Source organism: Saimiri boliviensis, chromosome 17, assembly GCF_048565385.1.
Source record: "Saimiri boliviensis isolate mSaiBol1 chromosome 17, mSaiBol1.pri, whole genome shotgun sequence".
Classification (NCBI taxonomy): Eukaryota; Metazoa; Chordata; class Mammalia; order Primates; family Cebidae; genus Saimiri; species Saimiri boliviensis.
This window is the reverse complement of record NC_133465.1, coordinates 8970985-8993502: the sequence shown is the minus strand read 5'-3', so window position 1 is coordinate 8993502 and position 22518 is coordinate 8970985. Positions and strand designations below refer to the sequence as shown.

General features: G+C 38.2%; 1 protein-coding gene across 10 annotated transcripts in view; it reads left to right on the top strand.

Moving 5' to 3' along the window:
* Positions 1–22518, top strand: part of MYH10 (myosin heavy chain 10) — a 152773-nt gene that overhangs the window by 13949 nt on the left and 116306 nt on the right. For all 10 annotated transcript variants that reach the window (XM_039476894.2, XM_010339845.2, XM_010339844.2 and 7 more), the window contains exon 3: positions 12293–12449. In XM_039476894.2, coding sequence (XP_039332828.1) covers positions 12293–12449 — 157 coding nt within the window. The remainder of the gene's footprint in view (positions 1–12292; positions 12450–22518) is intronic.

The window sequence follows — 22518 nt, the reverse complement described above, 5'->3', positions numbered from 1 at the left end:
ACTTTATCTTCTCACCCTCAGTCTCTTGCTGATATCTCTTGTTGGCTGAACTCAGTTTGAAGCCAGAGGAGAAGGGAATTTGATGATTCTTTCCTTAGGGCCACCTTCAATTCCATCTGGAATTGAATATCGTGTATGGTGTGAGGTTGGGACAAGATTCTTTTTTTTCCCATCGGCTATCCAGTTGACTCAGTGCCATTTACTGAAACATAATCCTTTCTCCACTGCTCCGAAGTGGCATCTGAGTCATAAATCAGGGTTCATAAGTGTGTTTTTGACTCTCTTGTATTTCATGTGTCCTCGTATCTATCTTTCAACAAATATCGTATTTTCTTAATTATTACAGCTTTATGATGTGTCTTGGTATTTAGTGTGGAAATCCTTTCCTTTTCTTTAGGATCGTTTTGGCTGTTAAGTTCTTGGCATTTCAATATAATTTTAGAATCTGCTTTTCATTTACACACTCAGCCCTGTTTAAATTTTGATTGGGATTTTGTTGATTCTGTAGATCAGTTTGGGGGAGAAATTAGATCTTTATAATATTTTATCTTTAATTCCTGGGTAAACTCATTTATTTAGTTCTTAATTTTTATTAATATTGTTTTATAGTTTTCTTTGTAGAGGCTATGTACATGTTTCATTATTTTTGGGTATTTAATTTTGTATATTATTTAAATAGTGTTTTGAAATTTTACTGTTATTATTCATATGGTATATGCATAATATATACATAATTATCATTATGTAGAAATATTGTATTTTTTACAATGAATTTTTGTGTATTGACTTTATCTTCAGTGACCTAAGTTTACTTATTGGTTATAATAGCTTAGCTGAAAATTCTGTTGGATTTCCTATGAGCACACATGTTGTCCACAAACAGTGAGTTTAATTTGTTACTAATTTATTTATATGTCTTTTTTTGGGGGAGCGGGAGACAAGGTCTTGCTCTGCCACCCAGGCTGTAGTGCAGTGGGATACACATGGCTTACTGCAGCCTCAACCTCCTGGGCTCAAGCCATCCTCCCATCTCAGCATACCAAGTAGCAGGGACCACAGGCATGTACCACCATGCCCAGCTGATTTTTGTATTTTTGAAGAGACGGGGTTTTGCCATGTTGCCCAGGCTGGTCTCAAACTCCTGGGCTCAAGCAATCCAACCTCCTCGGCCTCCCAAATTGTTGGAATTATAGGTGTGAGCCATCATGCCCAGCCAGTTCATATACATTTCTTTTACTTTATTGCACTGTCTAGACTTTTCAGTATAATGTTTTTTAAATAAGAGTGATAATGACAGATATCCTTGTATTATTCCTGATCTCAGAGGGAAAACTTTCAACATTTCTTCATTAAGAATGATATTTTATCCTGGCACAGTGGCTCACATCTGTAATCCCAGCACTTTGGGAGGCCGAGGTGGGTGGATCACCTGAGGTCAGGAGTTTGAGACCAGTCAGGCCAATATATTGAAACTCCATCTCTACTAAAAAAAAGAAAAAATATACAAAAATTAGCTGGGCGTAGGGGTGTGCACCTGTAATCCCAGCTACTCTGGAGACTAAAACGGGAGAATTCCTTGAGCCTGGGACAGGGAGGTTGCAAAGAGCTGAGATCACACCACTGCAACTCCAGCCTGGGTGACAGAGCAAGACTCTGTCTCAAAAAAAAAAAAAAAAAAGATATTTGCTGTAGTTGGTGTTTTTTTTAAATACTGATTCTTTATCAGATTAAGGAAGGTTTTCTTATATTCCTGAATGGGTGATTTTTTTTATCCTGAATGGATAATTTTAAAAAAATTAACGGATGTTAATTTATCAAATGTTTTTCCATTATTTAATGAGATGATATTGGGATTTTTTCTTCTTATTTTGTTGTTGTGGAGAATAATACATGTTTTTGAGTGTTAACCTTGCAAGGACCAAGTATTCTTTATATACGCAAAGAGAGAGTGAGATTCCTAGATTCTATTTGATAGGATTTTGTTTAGGATTTTTTGCTTCTACATTCATCAGTGAGATTAACTTAAAAAATTTTCCTTTCTTATAATATCTTTGTCATATTTTGCTATCAAGATTATGCTGGCTTTATAAAATGAATTGGGAAATGTTTCATCGTTGTTCTCTGAAAGAGTTTGGATAGGAATGATGTTATTTCTTTTTAAAGTAATAATAAGAGTTTTCTTTGTGAGGAAGTTTTTCTGTAATAGATACAGAACTTTTCAGATTTTTTATTTGTGTCAGTTTTTTTTGGTTTTGTTTTTGTTTTTTAAACAGGTTCTCACTCTGTCACCCAGGCTGGAATGCAGTGGTGCAATCATAGCTTACTGCAGCCTTGAACTCCTGGGCTCATGGGATCCTCCTGCCTTAGCCTCCCGAGTAGCTGGGACCACAGGTGTGTGCCACCACACCCAGCTAATTTCTTTATTTTTTATAGAGATGGAATTTCACCATGTTGGCCAGTCTTGTCTCAGAATCCTGAACTCAAGCAATCCACCCACCTTGGCCTCCCAAAGCGCTGGGATTATAGACGCGAGCCACTGCTCCTGGCCTTGTGTCAGTTTTGATAATTATGTTTGTCTAGGAGTTTATCTGTGTCATCAAAATGTTCATATTTATTGGTATAAGTTGTTGACAGTATGCTTATTTTCTGTAGGATTTATAGTCATGTTTTCTTCTATTCTTGATACTAATTTATTTGTATTACCCTTTTTAAAAATGAGTCTCACCAGACGCTTATAAATTTTTTTATTCTTTGCAAATAATAGACTTTTGACTTTGTTGGTCCTCTCTATGTGTGCTTTTAAAAGCTGTAAATTTCATTCTAAGTACTGCTGTAGCTGTATTCTATGAGTTTTAATATGTTACATCTTTATTACCGTTCAGTTGAAAATAATAAGGATGTTTTCTTTGACTCTGTAGGTAATTTAAAAGTGAATTGCTTAGGCTGGGCGCAGTGGCTCATGCCTGTAACGCTAACACTTTGGGAGGCCGAAGTGGATGAATCACTTGAGGCCGTAAGTTTGAGACCAGCCTGGCCAAAATGGTGAAACCCCATCTCTATTAAAAATACAAAAATTATCCGGGCGTGGTGGTGCACGCCTGTGGTCCTAGCTACTTGGGAGGCTGGGGCAGGAGAATCGCCTCAATCAGGGAGGCAGAGGCTGCAGTTGAGCTGAGATTGCACCACTGCACCCCAGCCTGAACAAGCGAGTAAGAATCCATCTCAAAGAAAAAAAAAAAAAAGTAAATTGCTTACTTTCTAAACCTAGGGAATTTTCAGGTTTGTTATTTGTAATAGATTCCTCCCTTGGTCAAAGAGCATACCCTGAATAAGTTCACTCCTTTTATATTTGTTAGACTTGCCTTATAGTTTATTATGTGATTAATTTGGTAAAAGGTTATTATGCACTTGAAAAATATGTATATTGAGCAGTTATTGGACACAGTGTTGTATATGTATGATGTTCAATCTTACATGTCCTTATAATGTTGTTTTTATGATCTGTTCTTTCAGTTACTGTGAAAATCTGTTCCTTTTTAGTTCTGTCCATTTCTGCTGTATACATGCTGTAAGCTATTATCATGTATATACAGATGTCGAAATTTGATGTCTTTCTGGCAAATCATGAAATGGTCATTTTTAGTGATGTTTTCTTACAAAGTTGACTTTGATATTTGCTTTTTTTTCCTGATTACTGCTTGGGTGGTTAATTGCTCTCTTAACTTACTTTCAGTTTTTCTGTGCCTGTGCATTTAAGATATGTCTGTCTGTCTGTCTGTCTGTCTGTCTGTCTCTCTCTCTCTCTCTCTTTCTCTTTTTTAGACAGAGTCTCTCTCTGTCACCCAGGCTGGAGTACAGTAGCACAATCTTGGCTCACTGCAACCTCCACCTCCCAGGTTCAAGCGATTCTCCTGCCTCAACTTCCCAAGTACCTGAGAGTACAGGCGCGCATCACCACATCCAGCTAATTTCTGTAATTTTTAGGAGAGACTAGACTAACCATATTGGTCAGGCTGGTCTTGAACTCCTGACCTTGTGATCCGCCTGCCTTTGCCTCCCAAAGTGCTGGGATTGCAGCCATGAGCCACTGTGCTCAGCAGATGTCTCTTATAAACTGCTTATGGTGGTTATTTTTGTCCAAAATCTGACAGTATTTTTAACTGGAATATTTAGTTTATGTATATGTGATATAATGACTGTTACATTTGAGCTTAAGCTCAAATGTAACAGTCATTACATGATTCATTGCTTTCGTTTTATCTTACCTGTTCTGTTTTTTTTTTAATCTTTTTTTCCATTGGCTAATTTTTATTATTCTGTCTTTTCACCTCTTATTAGTTATACATTTTTGCTATTGTTAGCTATTCTTTTAGTGGTTACCTATTGTAACGTGGATCCTTGACCTATTAGACATTAGAGCTCTTATTCTTTTGTAGATCATGATAGGACCTGAGAACACCTGAACAACTTTATTTTCTCTTCCCTCCTAATTTATGTGCTTTTGTTGTTTAATTCTCTGTATATTTTAACACCCACAAGATACATACTGCATTTTAATACTAAATGAATAATTCAGTATTCATTTAGTTTTATCTGTTACTTTTTTTCACATCTTTTAGCTTCCATCTTTATTTTAGATAGGGCCTCTTTGATCTGAATTATCTACTTTTTTGGATTTGGCTGGATTTGAAGCTTTTTTGGTTTTTGCTGGATTTGTAATTCGGGGCCCACGGTTGCTTTCTTTTAGCATTGTGAAAATGCCATTGCATCAGGTTCTGCCTTTTGTCTTTTTCTGTGGAGAATTCAGCTTGTAGTTTTATTGTTGCTCCCTTGAAGGTAATCTGTGTTCCTTTCCCCACCCAGGCCACTGACTGTTTCTAAAGTTTTCTCTGTCTTTGGATTTCAACACTTTTACTGTGATGGACTTAGATAAAGTTTTCTTTTGTATATAGTGGATCCTCCTTGTCTTCAAGGGATATATTCTAAGATCCCCAGTGGATGCCTGAAACCACAGATGATACTGAACTCTCTATATATGATGTTGTTTCCTATACATACATACCTAAGATAAAATATAATTTATAATTTAGGTATGGTAGGATATTAACAACAATAACCATTAATAAAGTAGAATAATTAAAACAATATACTTAATAAGTTATGTAAGCGTGGTTTTTCTCCCTCTTTCAGAATATCTTATTGTACTCTTCTTGTGATGATTTGATGAATTTCTTTTTCCTAGTTCACATATTTACAGGTAGAAGATTCATTCTTACCATAGATCCTAGCAGCCTCAGCATACAATTTTTTTCCTTAGTAAGTTGAAAACTTACAATGTCACTTAAAAGAAGCACTTTTATGGCTTCTTTTTGGCATATCAGAATTGCCAGCATCACTACTCTCATGCTTGAGGCTATTATTAAGTAAAATAAGGATGTCTTGAACACAGTTGATCTGAGGTCTGGGAGGGCTACCAAGTGACTAACTAGGTGTACAGCATGACGACGCTGGACGAAGGGAAAATTCACGTCTTATACACAACGGAGTGGAATTGTGCCACATTTCATCACACTACTCAGAATAGTGTGCAATTTAAAATGTATGAACTGTTTATTTCTGGAGTTTTTCACCAAATATCTTTGGACCACAGTCAGTCATGGGCAACAAACTGCAAAAAGTGAAACCACAGATAAGGGGGACTACTGCATTCAGCTTGGAGACTGTAGTGGTTTTGACTCTGTGGCACGATGGCTTTTGTTGGTTTGGGGAAATTCTTAGCCATTATCTCTTAAGCTACTGCTTCTGTCTCATCCTCTTTTTTCTCCTTCTTGGACTCACATACTTCACATGCCATATCGTTTCACCGTGTCCCATCTGGCTCTCACATTCCTCTACATTTTTATCATTGTTTTTCCCCATGGTTCACTCTGGCTGTTTGCTGCTGATTAAAATGTCATGTAACTAATTCTTTCTTCAACTGTATCTAGCTTGCTGTTTAATACATGAATTCTTAATTGTAGTTACTGGGTTTTTTTTTTTTTCAGTTTGAGAATTTCATTTGGGTTTTCCTTTAATAGTTTCCAGTTCTCTGTTAGAATTCTTAGTCATGTCTTTAATTACTTAAACATATTATCACCCAGGGCAATAATGCAAGTCAATAAAAATAGACACACAGAGGATCCAGATGTTATCTTGGATTTCAACCACAACTTGTTGCCTCATATGCCCAGTTATTGTATACAAGGAATTGTGAAAATAATTTGAGACTCTGGATGGCATTAAGCTTATTCTACAGTGTTGCTTTGGGCAGACCAGGCTTAGGGTAACTAGGACATGTAGTCCATGCAGGAGTTGACATCTTTTCCAGCTGGGCTTCATGCTATGTGAGGGCTGATCTGTTTCTCATATAGTCTTAACTTTTAGAGTGTAGCCATAGGGGTCCCACCTGAAAGCTTGGGGTATTTACCACCCCCACCATCAACCTCCTCTTGGGTGGGCTGGAATGCTTTAATTTTTGTTCTCTTAGACTTTTGTGCTGCTGAAAACTCTGCTTAGCATCTTTTTTCAGCAACAGGTTGAGATTCATAACTATTATCTAAGAAAAATAACAATTTCATATCATCAAATATTCAGTCACTTTTCTTATTTTCTCAAATAATCTCATAAATAGTTGGTTTGTTCAATTCAGGGTCCAAACATGGTTGACATATTGTGATGGGTTGCTTAGTCTGTGTTGTGCTGCTATAACAAAATACTATAGACTGTATCATTTATAAACAATAGAAGTTTATTTGGCTTATGTTTCTAGAGGCTGGGAAGTCCAAGGTCAAGGGGCTGCATCTGGTGAGGGCCTTCTTGCTGCCTCATTCCATGAGATAAGGCAGAAGGTCAAGAAAAGCTTGCTCAAGAGAGAGCAAGAGATAGAATTTATAGCCTCAAACCCTTTTATAATTGGCATTAATCCATTGATGAGGGTGGAGCCCTAACTGTCTAAGCCTCTCACGAGGCCTCACCTCCCAATATTGTGCACTGGGGATTAAATTTTCAGCACATGCTTTTATGGGGACACAGTCAAAGAATAGCAGTATTATATCACTTTTAATCTCTTTCTCTTTCCCTCTTTGTTTTTTCTTTTGGAGATGGGGGTGGGGGTCTGACTATGTTGCCCAGGCTAGTCTTGAACACCTGAACTCAAGTACCTTCCCACTGTGGCTTCCCAAAGTGCTGGGGTTACAATGAGTAGCTCATTGTAACCTCCTTTTTTTTTTTCACACCATAGGAATGCAATCAACAAAATCCACAATATGGGAAATTCTCTATTTTGTTGATTGCATTCCTCTGGCGTTCCCTATAAACTGGAAGCAGAAAAATCCATAAATTGGATCCAGAGGCTTAAAAGGATTCAGATTCAGGAGACACTTAATGCCACATTGTCTCTCACTTTATGATGTTGAGATTGATCAGTATCGAGTCATTTTAGGTTTTCCCAGCCTGGTCTGTGCATTAGGAGTGGCCTCATCTGCCAGTCACCTAAGGATTTTAATAGTGATGGACATTGTCCAGATCTGTTGTGGCACTGGGGGCTGCAAACTAGAGAGTCTAGTGCCATTATTCCTTCTGTGTTTATTAGCTTAGTGAATTCCTTTTAATTCAATGTATATTCTTCATACACACAAAGTTTTCTCAAGTTGTTTTTTTTTTACACTTTTTCGCTGTTTTCTCCCAAAGAAGCAATAGCAACTAATGTTAGTTATCCTTCCTCTGCCCTCTCTGTATTATTATTACTTATTAATTTTGCCTTTGTAATGTCCTTTTATTATTTTACCATTGTTCTATTTTTCTTTAAGAAATTCTCTCCTAGAATACGTGTTTGCTCATATCACTTGATTTCCTGAGGTAGCCATTCTGCTCCTTATTTTCTCTACTGTGGCTTTTAATTTTACTTTTTCAGATGATTGCTTACAGTCTTTTCTTGCCCTCATCACCTATTATTTTTCTTACTCATTTCTGTTCTAATACGTAGACTCTTATGTTATACTATATTCTGTTGCAGATATACATCTATAGCCTAAATTTTTCTTTTAGTTATTTTATAGATAATTTCCATGGGTAATTTCTTACTGAATCCTCTGAATGATGATCTTTTCCTTATTATGTAGGTTTTATTTCAAAATTTGCATGTGAATTTTACCCAGGTGCAGCATTTGCAGGTGGTATGGGTGAATTATTCTTTCCTCCCTCCCTTTTGGATGCTGGTCTGATTTCTTCTGAGAGCTACAGTAGGGATGTAGGGTTACATGATATTCCCAGTTCAATCCCTGTTCCTGGTAGGAGACAATTGTGTCTCTGCTCCATTGCATTGACATTTGCACCAGCCACCACTTCCTGTTTCTCTAATCCTTTGAACCTATGAAACAATGCATATACATAGCCCTGCTTTCTTAAACAGAAGGCTGTCACTTCCAGGCTGAGTAAAATTTCCCAACAATAGACAGAGGAAGATGGGCGTTCCAGGCAGAGTGGTCAGCATAGGTGGAAGCCTGGAGGCATAAAGCAGCATCGTGTGCTTGAAATTTTGTAAATTTTTCCAACTGCAAATATTTTTGTTTGTCTCCCTTAGGAAAAGCATACGATAGTGTTACTATGCAAACTTACCTTTTAAGCCTTTGCAGCTCTTCAGGATTGTCCCAAGGCTCTGGCAATCCGGTATTTCCAGCTGTTTACAAGGCATCCTACTTGGCTCACCCACCATACTGCAATGTCAATACATTAAAGGGATTTATTATCTTTTCCCACAAATCAGTTATTTTTCCTTCCATGAATGATGTTTCTTTAAGGCCTGGAGACCTTGGAGTCCTCTTTGACTTAGATCTTCAATGGCTTTTCTGTGTCGAAAGTTTCTAAGCACTGTGGTCTCCAGCCTTCTCCACGGCTCGTCCCTTCTCCCTTTCGTGTTGCCTTTTCTCTCAACTAGGCCCTGTGGTGCCAGGACCATTCAGCAGTCTCCACTTGTCTTCCTGCTTCTCACCTTTTGCCCCTTCTATGTGTTTGCCATATGGCTGCCAGATTTATACTTTGTCCATAACGCTTATTTCATCCAATCACTTTTCTCTCCTGAACCTTTAATACTTCATCACCCATAGAGGACAAAATCTGAATTGTTCAGTTTGTCTTTCTAGGCCCTTATCACTCACATTCCATGGTACATACCATTTTTGCTACACTGGTCTTCTCACACTGCCTATATCCTGTCACTGTAAGAGTTTTGTGCTTCTACTACTTTAAGAGGAATTCCTTTATCTCTCCTTTTGACCTCTTAGTCTTTAAAAAGAACATCAAAGACCATTTGGGTCTGAATTTTGTACTTTGTTCTGCAGTCTCTGACGAGGCGGTCATGACTTTCAGTGCCTGGGGTTTGTTGTGTGTTCTACCCCAGAGCTCTCTCTGTTTTTTATAATACCTGTTCGTCTTTCTCTTTCTCTTTTTGGTGCTTTGCATTGTAACTTGTTTGTTTAGCATGTGTCTATTTGTCTTCATACCCGGAGTGTATGTTTCTTGAAGAAGCTCAATATCTTGTGTGTGTATTCAAATACTTAGTAAAGTTAATTTGAACTTTAAGATCTCCAGAACGATTATTTTAACAACATATTGCCTTCCTACCATGTGGCTGGCGGAAGATAAAAGTGGTACACTGTCAATTCAGTGATCAGTTTATACGAGAGCTCAATATTTGAGCTAATTTTTTAGGTAGTTAGAAGTTAGCTCTTTAAGCACTTTAATAATGTTCCTTCTCAAGCATTGATTACTACTCCATTTTGGCAAGCATGGGATACTGATGATTATTTAACCTTTTTTTTTTTGAGACTGAGTTTCACTCTTGTTGCCCAGGCTGGAGTGCAATGATGCAATCTCAGCTCACCCCAATTTCTGCCTCCTGGGTTCAAGCGATTCTCATACCTCAGCCTCCCAAGTAGCTGGGATTACAGGCAGGCACCACCATGCTCGACTAATTTTGTATTTTTTTAGTAGAGATGGGGTTTCTCCATGTTGGTCAGGCTGGTCTTGAAATCCAAACCTCAGGTGATCTGCCTGACTCAGCTCCCAAAGTGCTGGAATTATAGACGTGAGCCACCATGCCTGGCATTATTTTTTAACCTTTTATATTTTTGATGACTAACTCGCTATTTGTGAGACTTATCAATCTCTTTTATTCTAGTCCTCAGGAAAATGCCTAACACATGGTAGACACACATGTTGGAATTACTTCTGATTAAACATGTCAATTATGATCTACTACTATGCCATTCGTGCTATGAGACACAAAACTGAATTTGTATATTTTTGCTTTTTTAGAGCTTTTTTTTTTTTCTAGTCTCTAATTATTTGACTCTTATAAAATTGAAAAATAGAATCAGTAGCTTCATGATAGACCGAACTAATTTTTGAATGAAAAAATGAGGTTGGGTATACAAAAATTTCATCAATGTATGGCTGTGATTTGTTAACTTTATGTGAATTAAGCTCAGTAAAAAAGTACTGAGGTTGCCTCTCCTTTGTTTTTCTCATCCTTAATAAAGCCTTTCTTTTTATTGTTCCTTATTGCCTTTTTGTCCTATGGGCAGCAAAGAAATATAGGACTAGTTAGACCAGAGACTTGATTGGGAGAAAGTGCAAGGTGATGGTCTGGGAAGCCCAAGGGCCAGCCAGGGTTCGCTGCGGTGTGTATTTTGCATACAAGAAGGCCAAGAGTCTGAAGACTTGAGGGGTCGATAAGTAATTAATGTGGCCTCAGGCAAAGAATGGACAGATATCCACCTGGTCAGCACAGTAGTAAGACTTCAGCAAGCAGCCCAAATCAGTGAATTTAGGGTAGAGGCCCTTTGTCCCTTCTGAACTGCCAACCTATCTGAGCCTGCAATTGTGAGTTCAGGAAAATAAAAGGAGGGCAGCCAGAGAGACAGTTCTGAACACTTGAAAATTTTTGGCAGTCTTTCCTTCTCTTGGTTTAGCATTAGTAAATAGAATAGTCTCTGGAGGGCTTTCTGGTGGTGATTGCTGGGGGTTTCAGCACTTACGAACACAGCTGTTAGTTAGAATCCCCCTTAGTGTTCCCTGGGGAAGCTGGCCATGCAATCGAACACTACCAATTCTCCAGCCTTTTTTAGTGTTCTCTTGCTTTTAGATTTTGGTCTACCCAAATCACCTTAAATAAAAGGTCTGTTTCATAATGCAACTGAGTGCCCTTCCAGATGCCTTCAGTCCCTCAGAGGGTTAGAGCATCTGTCAGCAGTTCTGACTGCTCTTGTTTTTCCATAGTGCCCAGAATCAGTTTTGTAGAATATTCTCAGAAATCATTCTGTCTATATTTTAAAAACCCACAGGTCATAAGCATTCATACGGTCAATTCTGAGTAATGATCATGGTATTAATCAGGAAAAGTTTGTATCTTCTAGCCTAGCAGCTTTTATTTACTGAAATCTCAAAGAACTTCTATTTATTTGGCTTATGTTTGTTGATATTTACTATATTAGTAATTAAAATAATTTTAAAGTCTTTATTCATTTAAAAAGAATAGTTGTAAATCCTGACAAGTTAACACAAATAAGTACATTTTTAAGAAAAAAATTTCTGTATTTTCCAAAACAAAAAAATTAGATGGATGAAAATGCTTATGTTTTTGAAAATCTCTTTAGTATTAACAAAAGATAGCTGGAATCTCATATCTGTTTTTGCATTCTTTTTTTTTTTAATCATATATTATTTTAGTTAAAGTATGTGAAGAAAATCTGGCCATACAGATATTTAGCTGGAAAAAAAGAAGAGTATTTTAATAGCCTTTTTAGATAATTATGGATATTCTTCTTTGATAGTGCACCCAAACTGGACAAATGCTATTTTCTTAAAAATTAGTTGCAAAGTAGAATCTGAAATTGCATTAACAAGCTTTGTATACCTTGTGTACTCATGAGAGAATGGATGTAAAAAAGTAAATAACATATTGATTGTACCTTATCATAGCCCCATGAAGTCATGAAGCTCACATTATTTCTACCTTATGGATGAGGAAATTGAGCCCCACAGAGTGCCACTTAATAAGCTGTCTGTGGGAGAACTACTTGTGGTTCATGGTAATAAATTGCCCATTATGGGCTAAGTTTAATTTTGGGGATAGATTAATTATCCAAAAGGTCAAGATCTCCTGCTTAAATGACTGTGTGGTTTCTGTCTCTTGATTGGACCCTGACTGATAAATGCAGAGTTTTTTTAACACTATATTTTATTTTTATTCTAGACTTACTCTGGACTCTTCTGTGTAGTTATAAACCCTTACAAGAATCTTCCAATTTACTCAGAGAATATTATTGAAATGTACAGAGGGAAGAAGCGTCATGAGATGCCTCCACACATCTATGCGATATCTGAATCTGCTTACAGATGCATGCTTCAAGGTAATTGGAAATATTTGAATACTAAATGCTCAGAATTTCTTCAGTGTAATTTAGTGTTTTTTTAATGTCTCAATGTATTCTACAAAAGGTTTTAATTTTCTGTTTAAAAAATTAATTAAAAAGTAATGTTTATTATAGAAAAATTGTGAGTTCTTAAGATTAAAACAGACAATCTGGCCATTTTCTGTTATTATGGGTAAGTATGTTTGTTGCTCTAAAGCAAAACCTCATAAATTTGTATATTAAAAAGCATCTAGTTTTCATATACGGTTGATCCCACCATAAACAAGTCTAACCAAAGCTCATTATATTAAGTTTTAAAACCAACAGGAAGAATAATAGGAAAGGTGGATGCTTCACTGAGGAAAGAAAGATTATAAAGTATCATTTGTGATTTAAATGCATGTAAAAGGTAGCAATAAAAGTTAAAAAGCATGTGTTAAGTTGGTTGATTTTTATTGTGTTCTTTTGGATCAGAATGAAATATACATTTGAGGAGTCATTCATCTGAACCCTGGCTTTAGACATGACGATTTATGGAGGGACATTTTTAAAAAGCCAGAATGTAGTAGTTTTGAATGTAATTAATATTATTGCTCTACAAGACTTCATTTAAACATGGGAGTTCCTGGTGCTATGTGAAAACGCAATCTTCTGTAATAACTCTCCCTCTCCTTTTTATTTTTTGTTAATAAATTCTATACGTTTTAATAAAAAACATAAGGTTCTTATAAAATAGTTCCACAGTCTTCAGAAAACAGGCTGTGCTACATCCACTTTTCATCAACTTTCAGGTCATGGCAAGCAATGATTAGGTCTGAAGGACAGTGTGAAGGAATTAATAAAGCATGATACCCATGTCCTACTTCTAGTTTTGTTTGAATACTTACTATATACCATGTCTTTGGGGGCAAACAGGTAGAACTTCAAGACTAGAATACTGTTATACATGAGTTGGTAAGGACAGTTTTGTAATTAAAAAATGCGCTTAGGCTTTTAAAGGAAGATTAAATTTAATCATCTTTTTTTCTTTTGAGTTCAGTACAATTTTCCTTAGTATTCTTAGGGAATACTAGGAAATGGCTAGGACTGTGAAAAATGTCTGTTAGATATAGACAATGACAACTCATCCACTCTGTCTGTTTTTGGTTCTGTCTCCATTAAGAATGTCTCTGTTAAGAAAGATGCAGAAGAGCATTTGTATCAGTGAGCAAACTGTCCCATATGTGGGAGAAGAAATTGAAGAAAGTGCCCTCCTTCTCTGATTAAGACCATATAGTTTCTCATTTAAATAGATACATCTCACAATTGAGACTGTCGATCCTCTGGTCTTTGAAGTATTCTATAGAAGGGGAGTTTCCAGAAAACTGGGGATAGGCTCACATGTATCATTCTAATTTTTTTTTTTTTTTTTTTTTGAGACAGAGTTTCACTCTTGTTACCCAGGCTGGAGTGCAATGGCACGATCTCGCCTCACCGCAACCTCTGCCTCCTGGGTTCAGGCAATTCTCCTGTCTCAGCCTCCTGAGTAGCTGGGATTACAGGCACGAGCCACCATGCCCAGCTAATTTTTTGTATTTTTAGTAGAGACGGGGTTTCACCTTGTTGACCAAGATGGTCTCGATCTCTTGACCTCGTGATCCACCCGCCTCAGCCTCCCAAAGTGCTGGGATTACAGGCTTGAGCCACTACGCCCGGCCCTCATTCTAATTTTTTAAAAGGGAAACCTTTAAATCAATCCTTGAGCTTAAAATATGTTAAGAGAACAGTCTGAAAACCATGTGAATATGTTGATTAATGACTGAGTTTGGCTAGTTCTGTCAGGATGTGTACCAAAGGGTGTGTGCCCCTTCGAATATTTTACCAGCATACTTGAAGATATGGGATGCATACCCATAAAATTTGTCAATGGCATGAAACTGTGAGGGATAGCAATGCATTTGATGAAAAGAAACAGGATTGGTTTGGGTTTTTTTTTTGTTTTGTTTTGTTTTTTTCTGAGACAGAGTCTCACTTTGTCGCCCAGGCTGGAGCACAGTAGTATGATCTCCACTCACTGAAACTTCTGCCTCCCTGGTTCAAGCGATTCTCCTGCCTCAGCCTCCTGAGTAGCTGGGACTACAGGCACGTGCTACCACGCCCAGCTAATTTTTTGTATTTTTAGTAGAGACGGGGTTTTACCCTGTTAGCAAGGATGTTTTCGAAGAAACAGGATTTTAAAATCTCTTGACAGGCTGAATGAGGATGTGAATCTAACATAATAGTTAACAGGGATAGATGTTATATTCCATTAGTGGGTTCCCAGACCAGCTCAGCTATATGGATACAGTATGAGGAAGAATTGTTGACGGTGTGGCTTTGTTGGCCAAAACTCCTCTTTAGTAAACAGAATGAGGATGATATGAGGCAGATATGGCTTATCAGCATATCATATTATTATTATTTTTTGAGATGAAGTCTTGCACTGTCACCTGGGCTGGAGTGCAATGGTGTTAGCTCACTGCAGCCTCCGCCTCCCAGGTTCAAGCTATTCTCCTGCTTCAGCTTCCCAAGTATCTGGGATTACAGGTGCCCACCACCACACTTGGCTAATTTGTTTGTATTTCTGGTAGGAGATGGGGTTTCACAATGTTGGCCAGGCTGGTCTCGAACTCCTGACCTCATGATCCACCCACCTCGGCCTCCCAAAGTGCTGAGATTACAGGCATAAGCCACTGCTCCCAGCCAGCATATTATATTATTATTAATATAATTTTTAGTGCTAGAATAAACATTTATTGAAAATTACTGTGTGCCAAGTACTGGGTAAAGGTTTTGTGTTTATTATTTAGTGCATGACAAGCTTGAAAAGTAAATAGAATTACTATCCCTATTTTTCTAAGGCACAAGAAAGTTAAATAACTTGACCAAGAAAGTATATATGGTGAAAAATACAAGCTAGGATTCAAAACCAGGCAGTGTGACACAATAATAAACTTATCCACAGTAATAAACTTCCATATGAAAGTTAAAATGAATTAGTTGATAGTTTTGATTACATAAACATTTTAAAGTTTTAAACAGAAAACAAAAACAAAAAACTCACTCTAAACAATTTCCCTTTGTATTTGATTCTGTAAGTAGGGGCTACCCGCTGATCTACTACACGACGGAATTGAGGGGGCTTCTGCAGGGCTCTTCAGACATTAGCATATGCAGCATTGCTGATAAAGCTCACACCAGCTACCAGTGCTGGTTAATTTAGGTCTTCAGTTACAAACAGAAATGGATAGCTGAGTGTCCCTGGACCTATGAAGAGGATCAAGAGCTTGACAGAGGACCATGTGGAGAATTCAGAGCATGTGGCCCCACTGATCTGTTATTTTAGATTCAGTTCCCCATTCAAGCTGCCAAGAACTTTTAAGATTCTGTTTCTTTCATCAAATGTATTTATCATCCTTCTTAGTTTTATATCATGCCCAAACTTTTTGGTCATACATCCCATATCTTTAAGTGTATGAATAAAAATGTTGAAAAGTTTTTGCTTTTTATGTAAAAAAGCAAGAAGCTAGCTTAATTTTTTTTTAATTGCATTTTAGTGGATACTGTATCAAAATGTGGTTGTGTACCTGGCACATAGTAGTTGCTCAGTAAATATTTGTTGAATGAATTAATGAAAGCACAGTTCTTAGATTTAAACTTGATTGCAAAAATTCACGCACTCAGTAAAGGCATGGAATGGTAGATTAGACGCAAGTGGAAACTAAAGCAGTAGACTTGAAGACTAGAATGGAGACCAAAAGAATCAGTTGGTGCTTATGAGAGAAGGAGTAGGAAACATGGAATGTGTATGTAGACTCTCAGGTTCCGTGAAAAAAGTGGTATTTTGGGAAAAGGTCATCTGAACTAAGGAAACACTCAGGTGTTCAGATAAAAGTGCTGGGTGGAAATAGTGAAAGGAGGAGACATGCCTCGTCTTGCATACCTTGGTGATAGGGCAACATGACATGCTCTCTATGGAAAGGGAGTCAGAGCATCGGATTTCTCATTTGCAATAATACTGTGTGTTAGGAACTGAATTCAGTAACACCGAGGCCTGTACCCTGCACATAATCCTGTGAGGGCACCTAGGACTGCCCACAGTTGGGCTCACCACGTTGGGGCTTGCCTTCCTTTGCTCATGACACCTCACCAGCCCAGTTCCACCCCGGCTAGCTTCCATTCAGCAGCAGGCAGCCAAGACTGCTGCCAAACCCCATTGACCTGGATAGATGGAAAGGAAAGTTTTACTTGCTCTAACAGTAACTGCAGGGGCCATCTTTTTAAGGCCACCATGAAAATGGAAGACCTGAGATTCTACCATCTTCATGGAATCCTGGAATGAAATTCACTGTTTCCAGTCACGTTTTCATTTCCATAGTATTCCCTTTACATTATTGCCTTAGGTAACTCCCACTCTCTGATGTGCAAACTTTCTATATGTTTATATCTTCAGTGAATATTTTCTTTGCCTTCAAACTTTAACTGAGACTTGGCTTCCCCCTGTGTATGGAGTATAAGCCCTCTTAGTGAAGAGGGCTCCGTCACTCAAATCATATGCACTGGGAGACAGGGTTAGTGTCCTTACTAACACTGTGTCTGCTAAACCGTTACTCCTTTACTGCCTTGGAAAAGCCACACGTCCCTCACCACTCGTTACTTGCAGCAGCTTTCTTCTGGTTCCTCTCCTCACTCCATGATGGCCCCTGGCACCTTACTTCCTCTCTGTCTCAAGCCTTGCCGTTACTCTGTGTTATCTCACAGTTTATTTATTTATTTATTTATTTATTTATTTTATTGCATTTTAGGTTTTGGGGTACATGTGAAGAACATGCAAGATTGTTGCATAGGTACACACATGGCAGTGCGGTTTGCTGCCTTCCATCCCCTCACCTGTATCTGTCATTTCTCCCCATGCTATCTCTTCCCACCTCCCCACCCCCCCGTCCCTCCTACATTTCCTCCCAACGGACCCCAGTGTGTAGTGCTCCCCTCCCTGTCCGTCTCTCACTTATACCACCACCATCTGTGGTGATGCTTTAGACTTTGCCATCTTTTAGAATTACCCGATTTTTCAGATAATATTTCTGAAGTTCTATTGCAGTGGCCGTCCGTATTGGCAGTCCAATCAAGAAGGCTCCTAAATGTGTTCTTTGCCTCATGTGGCTCCCCAGCCCATCAGCTGTTCTACTTTCCCCCTATATGTAAACAACACCCCCTTCACTTTCTTCCTTGTGTAATTTAGATTTCGTGGCCCATTCTTTCACCAGTCTTCTCTCCATTTCCTAAACCCCTCCCATGTCCCATTGTTCTTTGGTTATACTTGTTTGGTAAAACTCTCATGCTGGATGAATCAAGATATTTGTCTCTTTTAATGCTCTTACTTGGGTTGCTGATGCCTCTGGAGTTACGTTCACACAATGGAACAGATGAATACCACTGTAATTTCATGACCGTGAACCCTGAGTCTACACTCAACTCTTGCTAATCCTGCCTTGTTCTTCCCACTCTCCATAATGACTATTTAAAACTGCTGCAGGCTTGAGATCTCTGGGTCCCTCCTGGCCCCTCTACTCCCTGACTGATGGCTTGCTTCCCATTCCACAGAGGCACGGGAGAGGAACTGCCCCAGCTTGCTGAACAGATCATTCTCTTTTGTGTCTACTCCTGTCAAAGGCTGGTCTTACCAAGTCCTTCACCTCTGATGCTGTTCATATCCTCTTAACCTTCTCAGGAATCTCATAGTGTTGATTATTCTGAGTTGTGACTGTATCTTCTGCTTTTCTTTTTATAGGCTCCTAACCTTAGCATTAAATTTTTCCCACTAGTTAAAAGTTTTACCTGTTACTTTAGTAAGAAAGTTAGTTCTTTCCACCTTCCTTTTACAGCCAGATTTTTCAAACCAGTGTTGCAGGTGGGTAGGCAGATATGGTTGCTGGTAGGAGCTTGTGAAAATGAATCAGGATTTCAGCTGAGAGTGAGGAGGAGGGAGGAGAGATTGGAGGTTTAAGATAGAAACAGTGTGATGTCATCTAGGAGAGACAGATAATACTTACATATACATCACTGACATTGCATCAAATATTTAAAACGGTTGCTATTGGAAATGTAAGGAGAATGTGAACCACAGTTAAAGAGGGAGTTTTAACATGCTTATATCAGAATTTGATATATTAAGTAGGGAAAAAAAGAATATTAAAGAATGTGATTTAACACAACTTAGCAAGCTTATATTGAAAAATATATGTATGCAAGCAGAAAGCACATTTACAAACATGGTGTCAATACTGTATAGCAGGCCACCAATAAAAATCTCAGTTCCTGGAGTCAGACCAGGTGTGGTGGCTCACGCCTGCAATCCCAGCACTTTGAGAGGCCAAAGCAGGCAGATCACAAGGTCAGGAGTTCAAGACCAGTCTGGCCAACATAGTGAAACCCTGTCTCTACTAAAAATACAAAAATAGCCATGTGCAGAAAGCAGAAACTGGACCCCTTCCTGACACCTTACACTAAAATTAACTCGAGATGAATTAAAGACTTAAACATAAGACCTAACACCATAAAAACCCTAGAAGAAAACCTAGGCAAAACCATTCAGGACAGAGGCGTAGGCAAGGACTTCATGACCAAAACCCCAAAAGCATTGGCAACAAAAGCCAAAATAGACAAATGGGACCTAATCAAACTCCACAGCTTCTGCACAGCAAAAGAAACAGTCGTTAGAGTGAATCGGCAACCAACAGAATGGGAAAAAATGTTTGCAATCTACCCATCTGACAAAGGGCTGATATCCAGAATCTACAAAGAACTAAAACAGATTTACAAGAAAAAAAAAAAACAAGCCCATTCAAAAGTGGGCAAAGGATATGAACAGACACTTTACAAAAGAAGACATACATGAGGCCAACAAACATGAAAAAATGCTTATCATCACTGGTCATTAGAGAAATGCAAATCAAAACTACATTGAGATACCAACTCATGCCAGTTAGAATGGCGATCATTAAAAAAATCTGTAGACAACAGATGCTGGAGAAGATATGGAGAAATAGGAACACTTTTACACTGTTGGTGGGAGTGTAAATTAGTTCAACCATTGTGGAAGACAGTGTGGCGATTCCTCAAGGACCTAGAAATAGAAATTCCATTTGACCCAGCAATCCTATTACTGGGTATATATCCAAAGGATTATAAATCATTCTACTATAAGGACACATGCACACAAATGTTCATTGCAGCACTGTTTACAATAGCAAAGACCTGGAACCAACCCAAATGCCCATCGAAGATAGACTAGACAGGGAAAATGTGACACATATACACAGTGGAATACTATGCAGCCATCAAAAACGATGAGTTCGTGTCCTTTGTAGGGACATGGATGAACCTGCAAACCATCATTCTCAGCAAACTGACACAAGAACAGAAAATGAAACACTGCATGTTCTCACCCATAGGTGGGTGTTGAACAATGAGAACACATGGACACAGGGAGGGGAACATCACACACAGGGGTCTGTAGTGGGGCACTAAGGGAGGTGCGGGGGGGTGGGGAGTTGGGGAGAGATAGCATGGGGAGAAATGCCAGATATAGGTGAAGGGGAGGAAGGCAGCACATCACACTGCCATGTGTGTACCTATGCAACAGTCTTGCTTGTTCTTCACCCGTACCCCAAAACCTAAAATGCAATAAAAAAAAAATTGAAGAAAGAAAGAAAAATTTAAAAAATTAGCTGGGCATGGTGGCAGGCGCCTATAATCCCAGCTACTTGGGAGGCTGAGGCAAGGAGAATCGCTTGAACCTGGGAGGCAGAAGTTGCAGTGAGCCGACATTGTGCCACTGCACTCCAGCCCAGGCAGTAGTTTGAGACTACTCAAAAAAACAAAAACAAACAAACAAACAAAAAAGCAATACAGAGTAATCTATATAGCATCAAGATCAGAATTTGTCAAAGAAATTTGAATACTTAAATTATGTTTTATTTTTTATTAAAGCAATATATGAAGACAATTTTTAAAAACACAAATACACAGTAGAGTAAGACATAAAACTGAAGAAACCTGTTCTACCCCTACCTATTCTGGATACCCTCTTTAGGAATTTCTTCTTACATATTTACATATGTAAATAAGCATATAAGTATGTAAATAATTACTAATAAGTAACAAACCTTTGATTTCTTCTTTTCTTCTTCCCTTCTTTCTTTCCTTTCTTTCTTTTCTCCTTCTTTCTTGTCTTTATCTTTAGACTTCCTATTATGTAAGAAGAGTTTTTATACTCATCTCAACCTTCCCCATATCTTCCTGATAGAATTTAAATCAACATTTTGAATTTTAAATTCAACATTTAAATTATTATTCTATGGTTACCTTTCCTTTCTTACATAATTTATTTTCCTTGGGGTTAGTAATTTTCCCATTTTGGGGACTACATCACCTACATTAATTTGACTGAACTACAAGTCCTCTTTCCGTAGACATAAATCCATCAACTAATCTCTCAGGGTCATTCCCCCTTGAAGACATACCTCCCAAAGCTCCTTACTCTCCTCCAGTTCCTGCTTGTTTCTTTAGACTTGCCTTTGCCCTTACTGTAGAAATTCCTTTTGCTTCTTTTCTTGGTTGTATTAATTTATGGTTCTTATATGCTGTTAAATTTTGGATAGAGGATAACCTCTGGTAGCTTCCTGAGAAACACTGGAAACAACTAATTATTATATCAACAAGTAAGTAATTAGAGGATGGCTCATCCACATAGTGAAATACCAAGCAGCCACTTTGAAAAGATGTTGGACCTACTGAGGGATCTTTTGAGTATAATAGGTAGACCTATTCCCTCTCCCTTTTAGGAATAAGCATTTTAAGAATAAGATTGATATACGTCAAAATGTGAACTTTGAGAATGCAGGTTGAAGGATTTCGAAACTGGATACAAGTTTCCTACATTAGAAATAAAAGCAAGGAAAACCAGCCATTCTCAGAAAGAAACGTTAAGAGAGGCTTTAAAAAGTCAACAAACGGGCCAGGCACAGTGGCTCACACCTGTAATCCCAGCACCTTGGGTGGCCAAGCTGGTTGGATCACCTGAGATCAGGAGTGGAGACCAGCCAGGCCAACATGACGAAATCTTGTCTCTACTCAAAATACAAAAGAATTAGCTGGGCATGGTGGCGCATGCCTGTAATCCCAGCGGCTCGGGAGGGTGAGGCAGAAGAATCATTTGAACCTGGGAGGCAGAGATTTCGGTGAGCCAAGATTGCGCCACTGCACTCCAGCTTGGGAGACAGAGAGAGACTCTTGTCTCAAAAGAAGAAAAAAAAGACCAGAAAATATGCAACACCAAATATAGCACTTGTAACAATAAACATAAGTACTTTTAATATCCCTATAAATAAAAGAGAGCCAATTACAGTCATATGCCATTTACAAGAAGGACATCTCAAAGTAGCAAATAATAAAAGTACAAGGCTGCGCAGATACCTCAGCCAAATGCATGCAAAAAGCAAGCATAGTCTAGAGTCACTTCAGTCTAAAGTAGACCTCAAAGCAAAAACAGGGACAAAGAGCATTGTTTTATGCCAGGAAAAGGAACATTTAATAATGATTTATAGTTGTCTTGGATCTATACATTGAGTCTTCTGATGTAGAGATACAGACAGTAGGAACTATCACTCCTCACCCACCCTGTGAAGCTGTAAGATACGCTAAAACCCTTGCAATGACACCGTTAAAGAACTGTTCTTACTGGGGGGACGGCATACAAGTAAAGACAATATTGAGTAGTATGAAGAAAACAAAAGAGGATGAGGACACGCAGATTGAAGGGATTAGGAAGCGTGAAGTGGTGTTTTCATAGGGCATTAGTTTAAAAATGTACAAAAATCGTTAGCTTTTTTATGAATCACCCATTACCCTTTACTATAGCCAAAAATAAATAAATGCTAGGAATAAACACTAGTGTTGCCATTTTGAGAATGTTATATAGTCATCCACACTGCAACCTTTTGAGTGTGGTTTCTTTTATTAGCATAATGCATTTGAGAGTCATTCA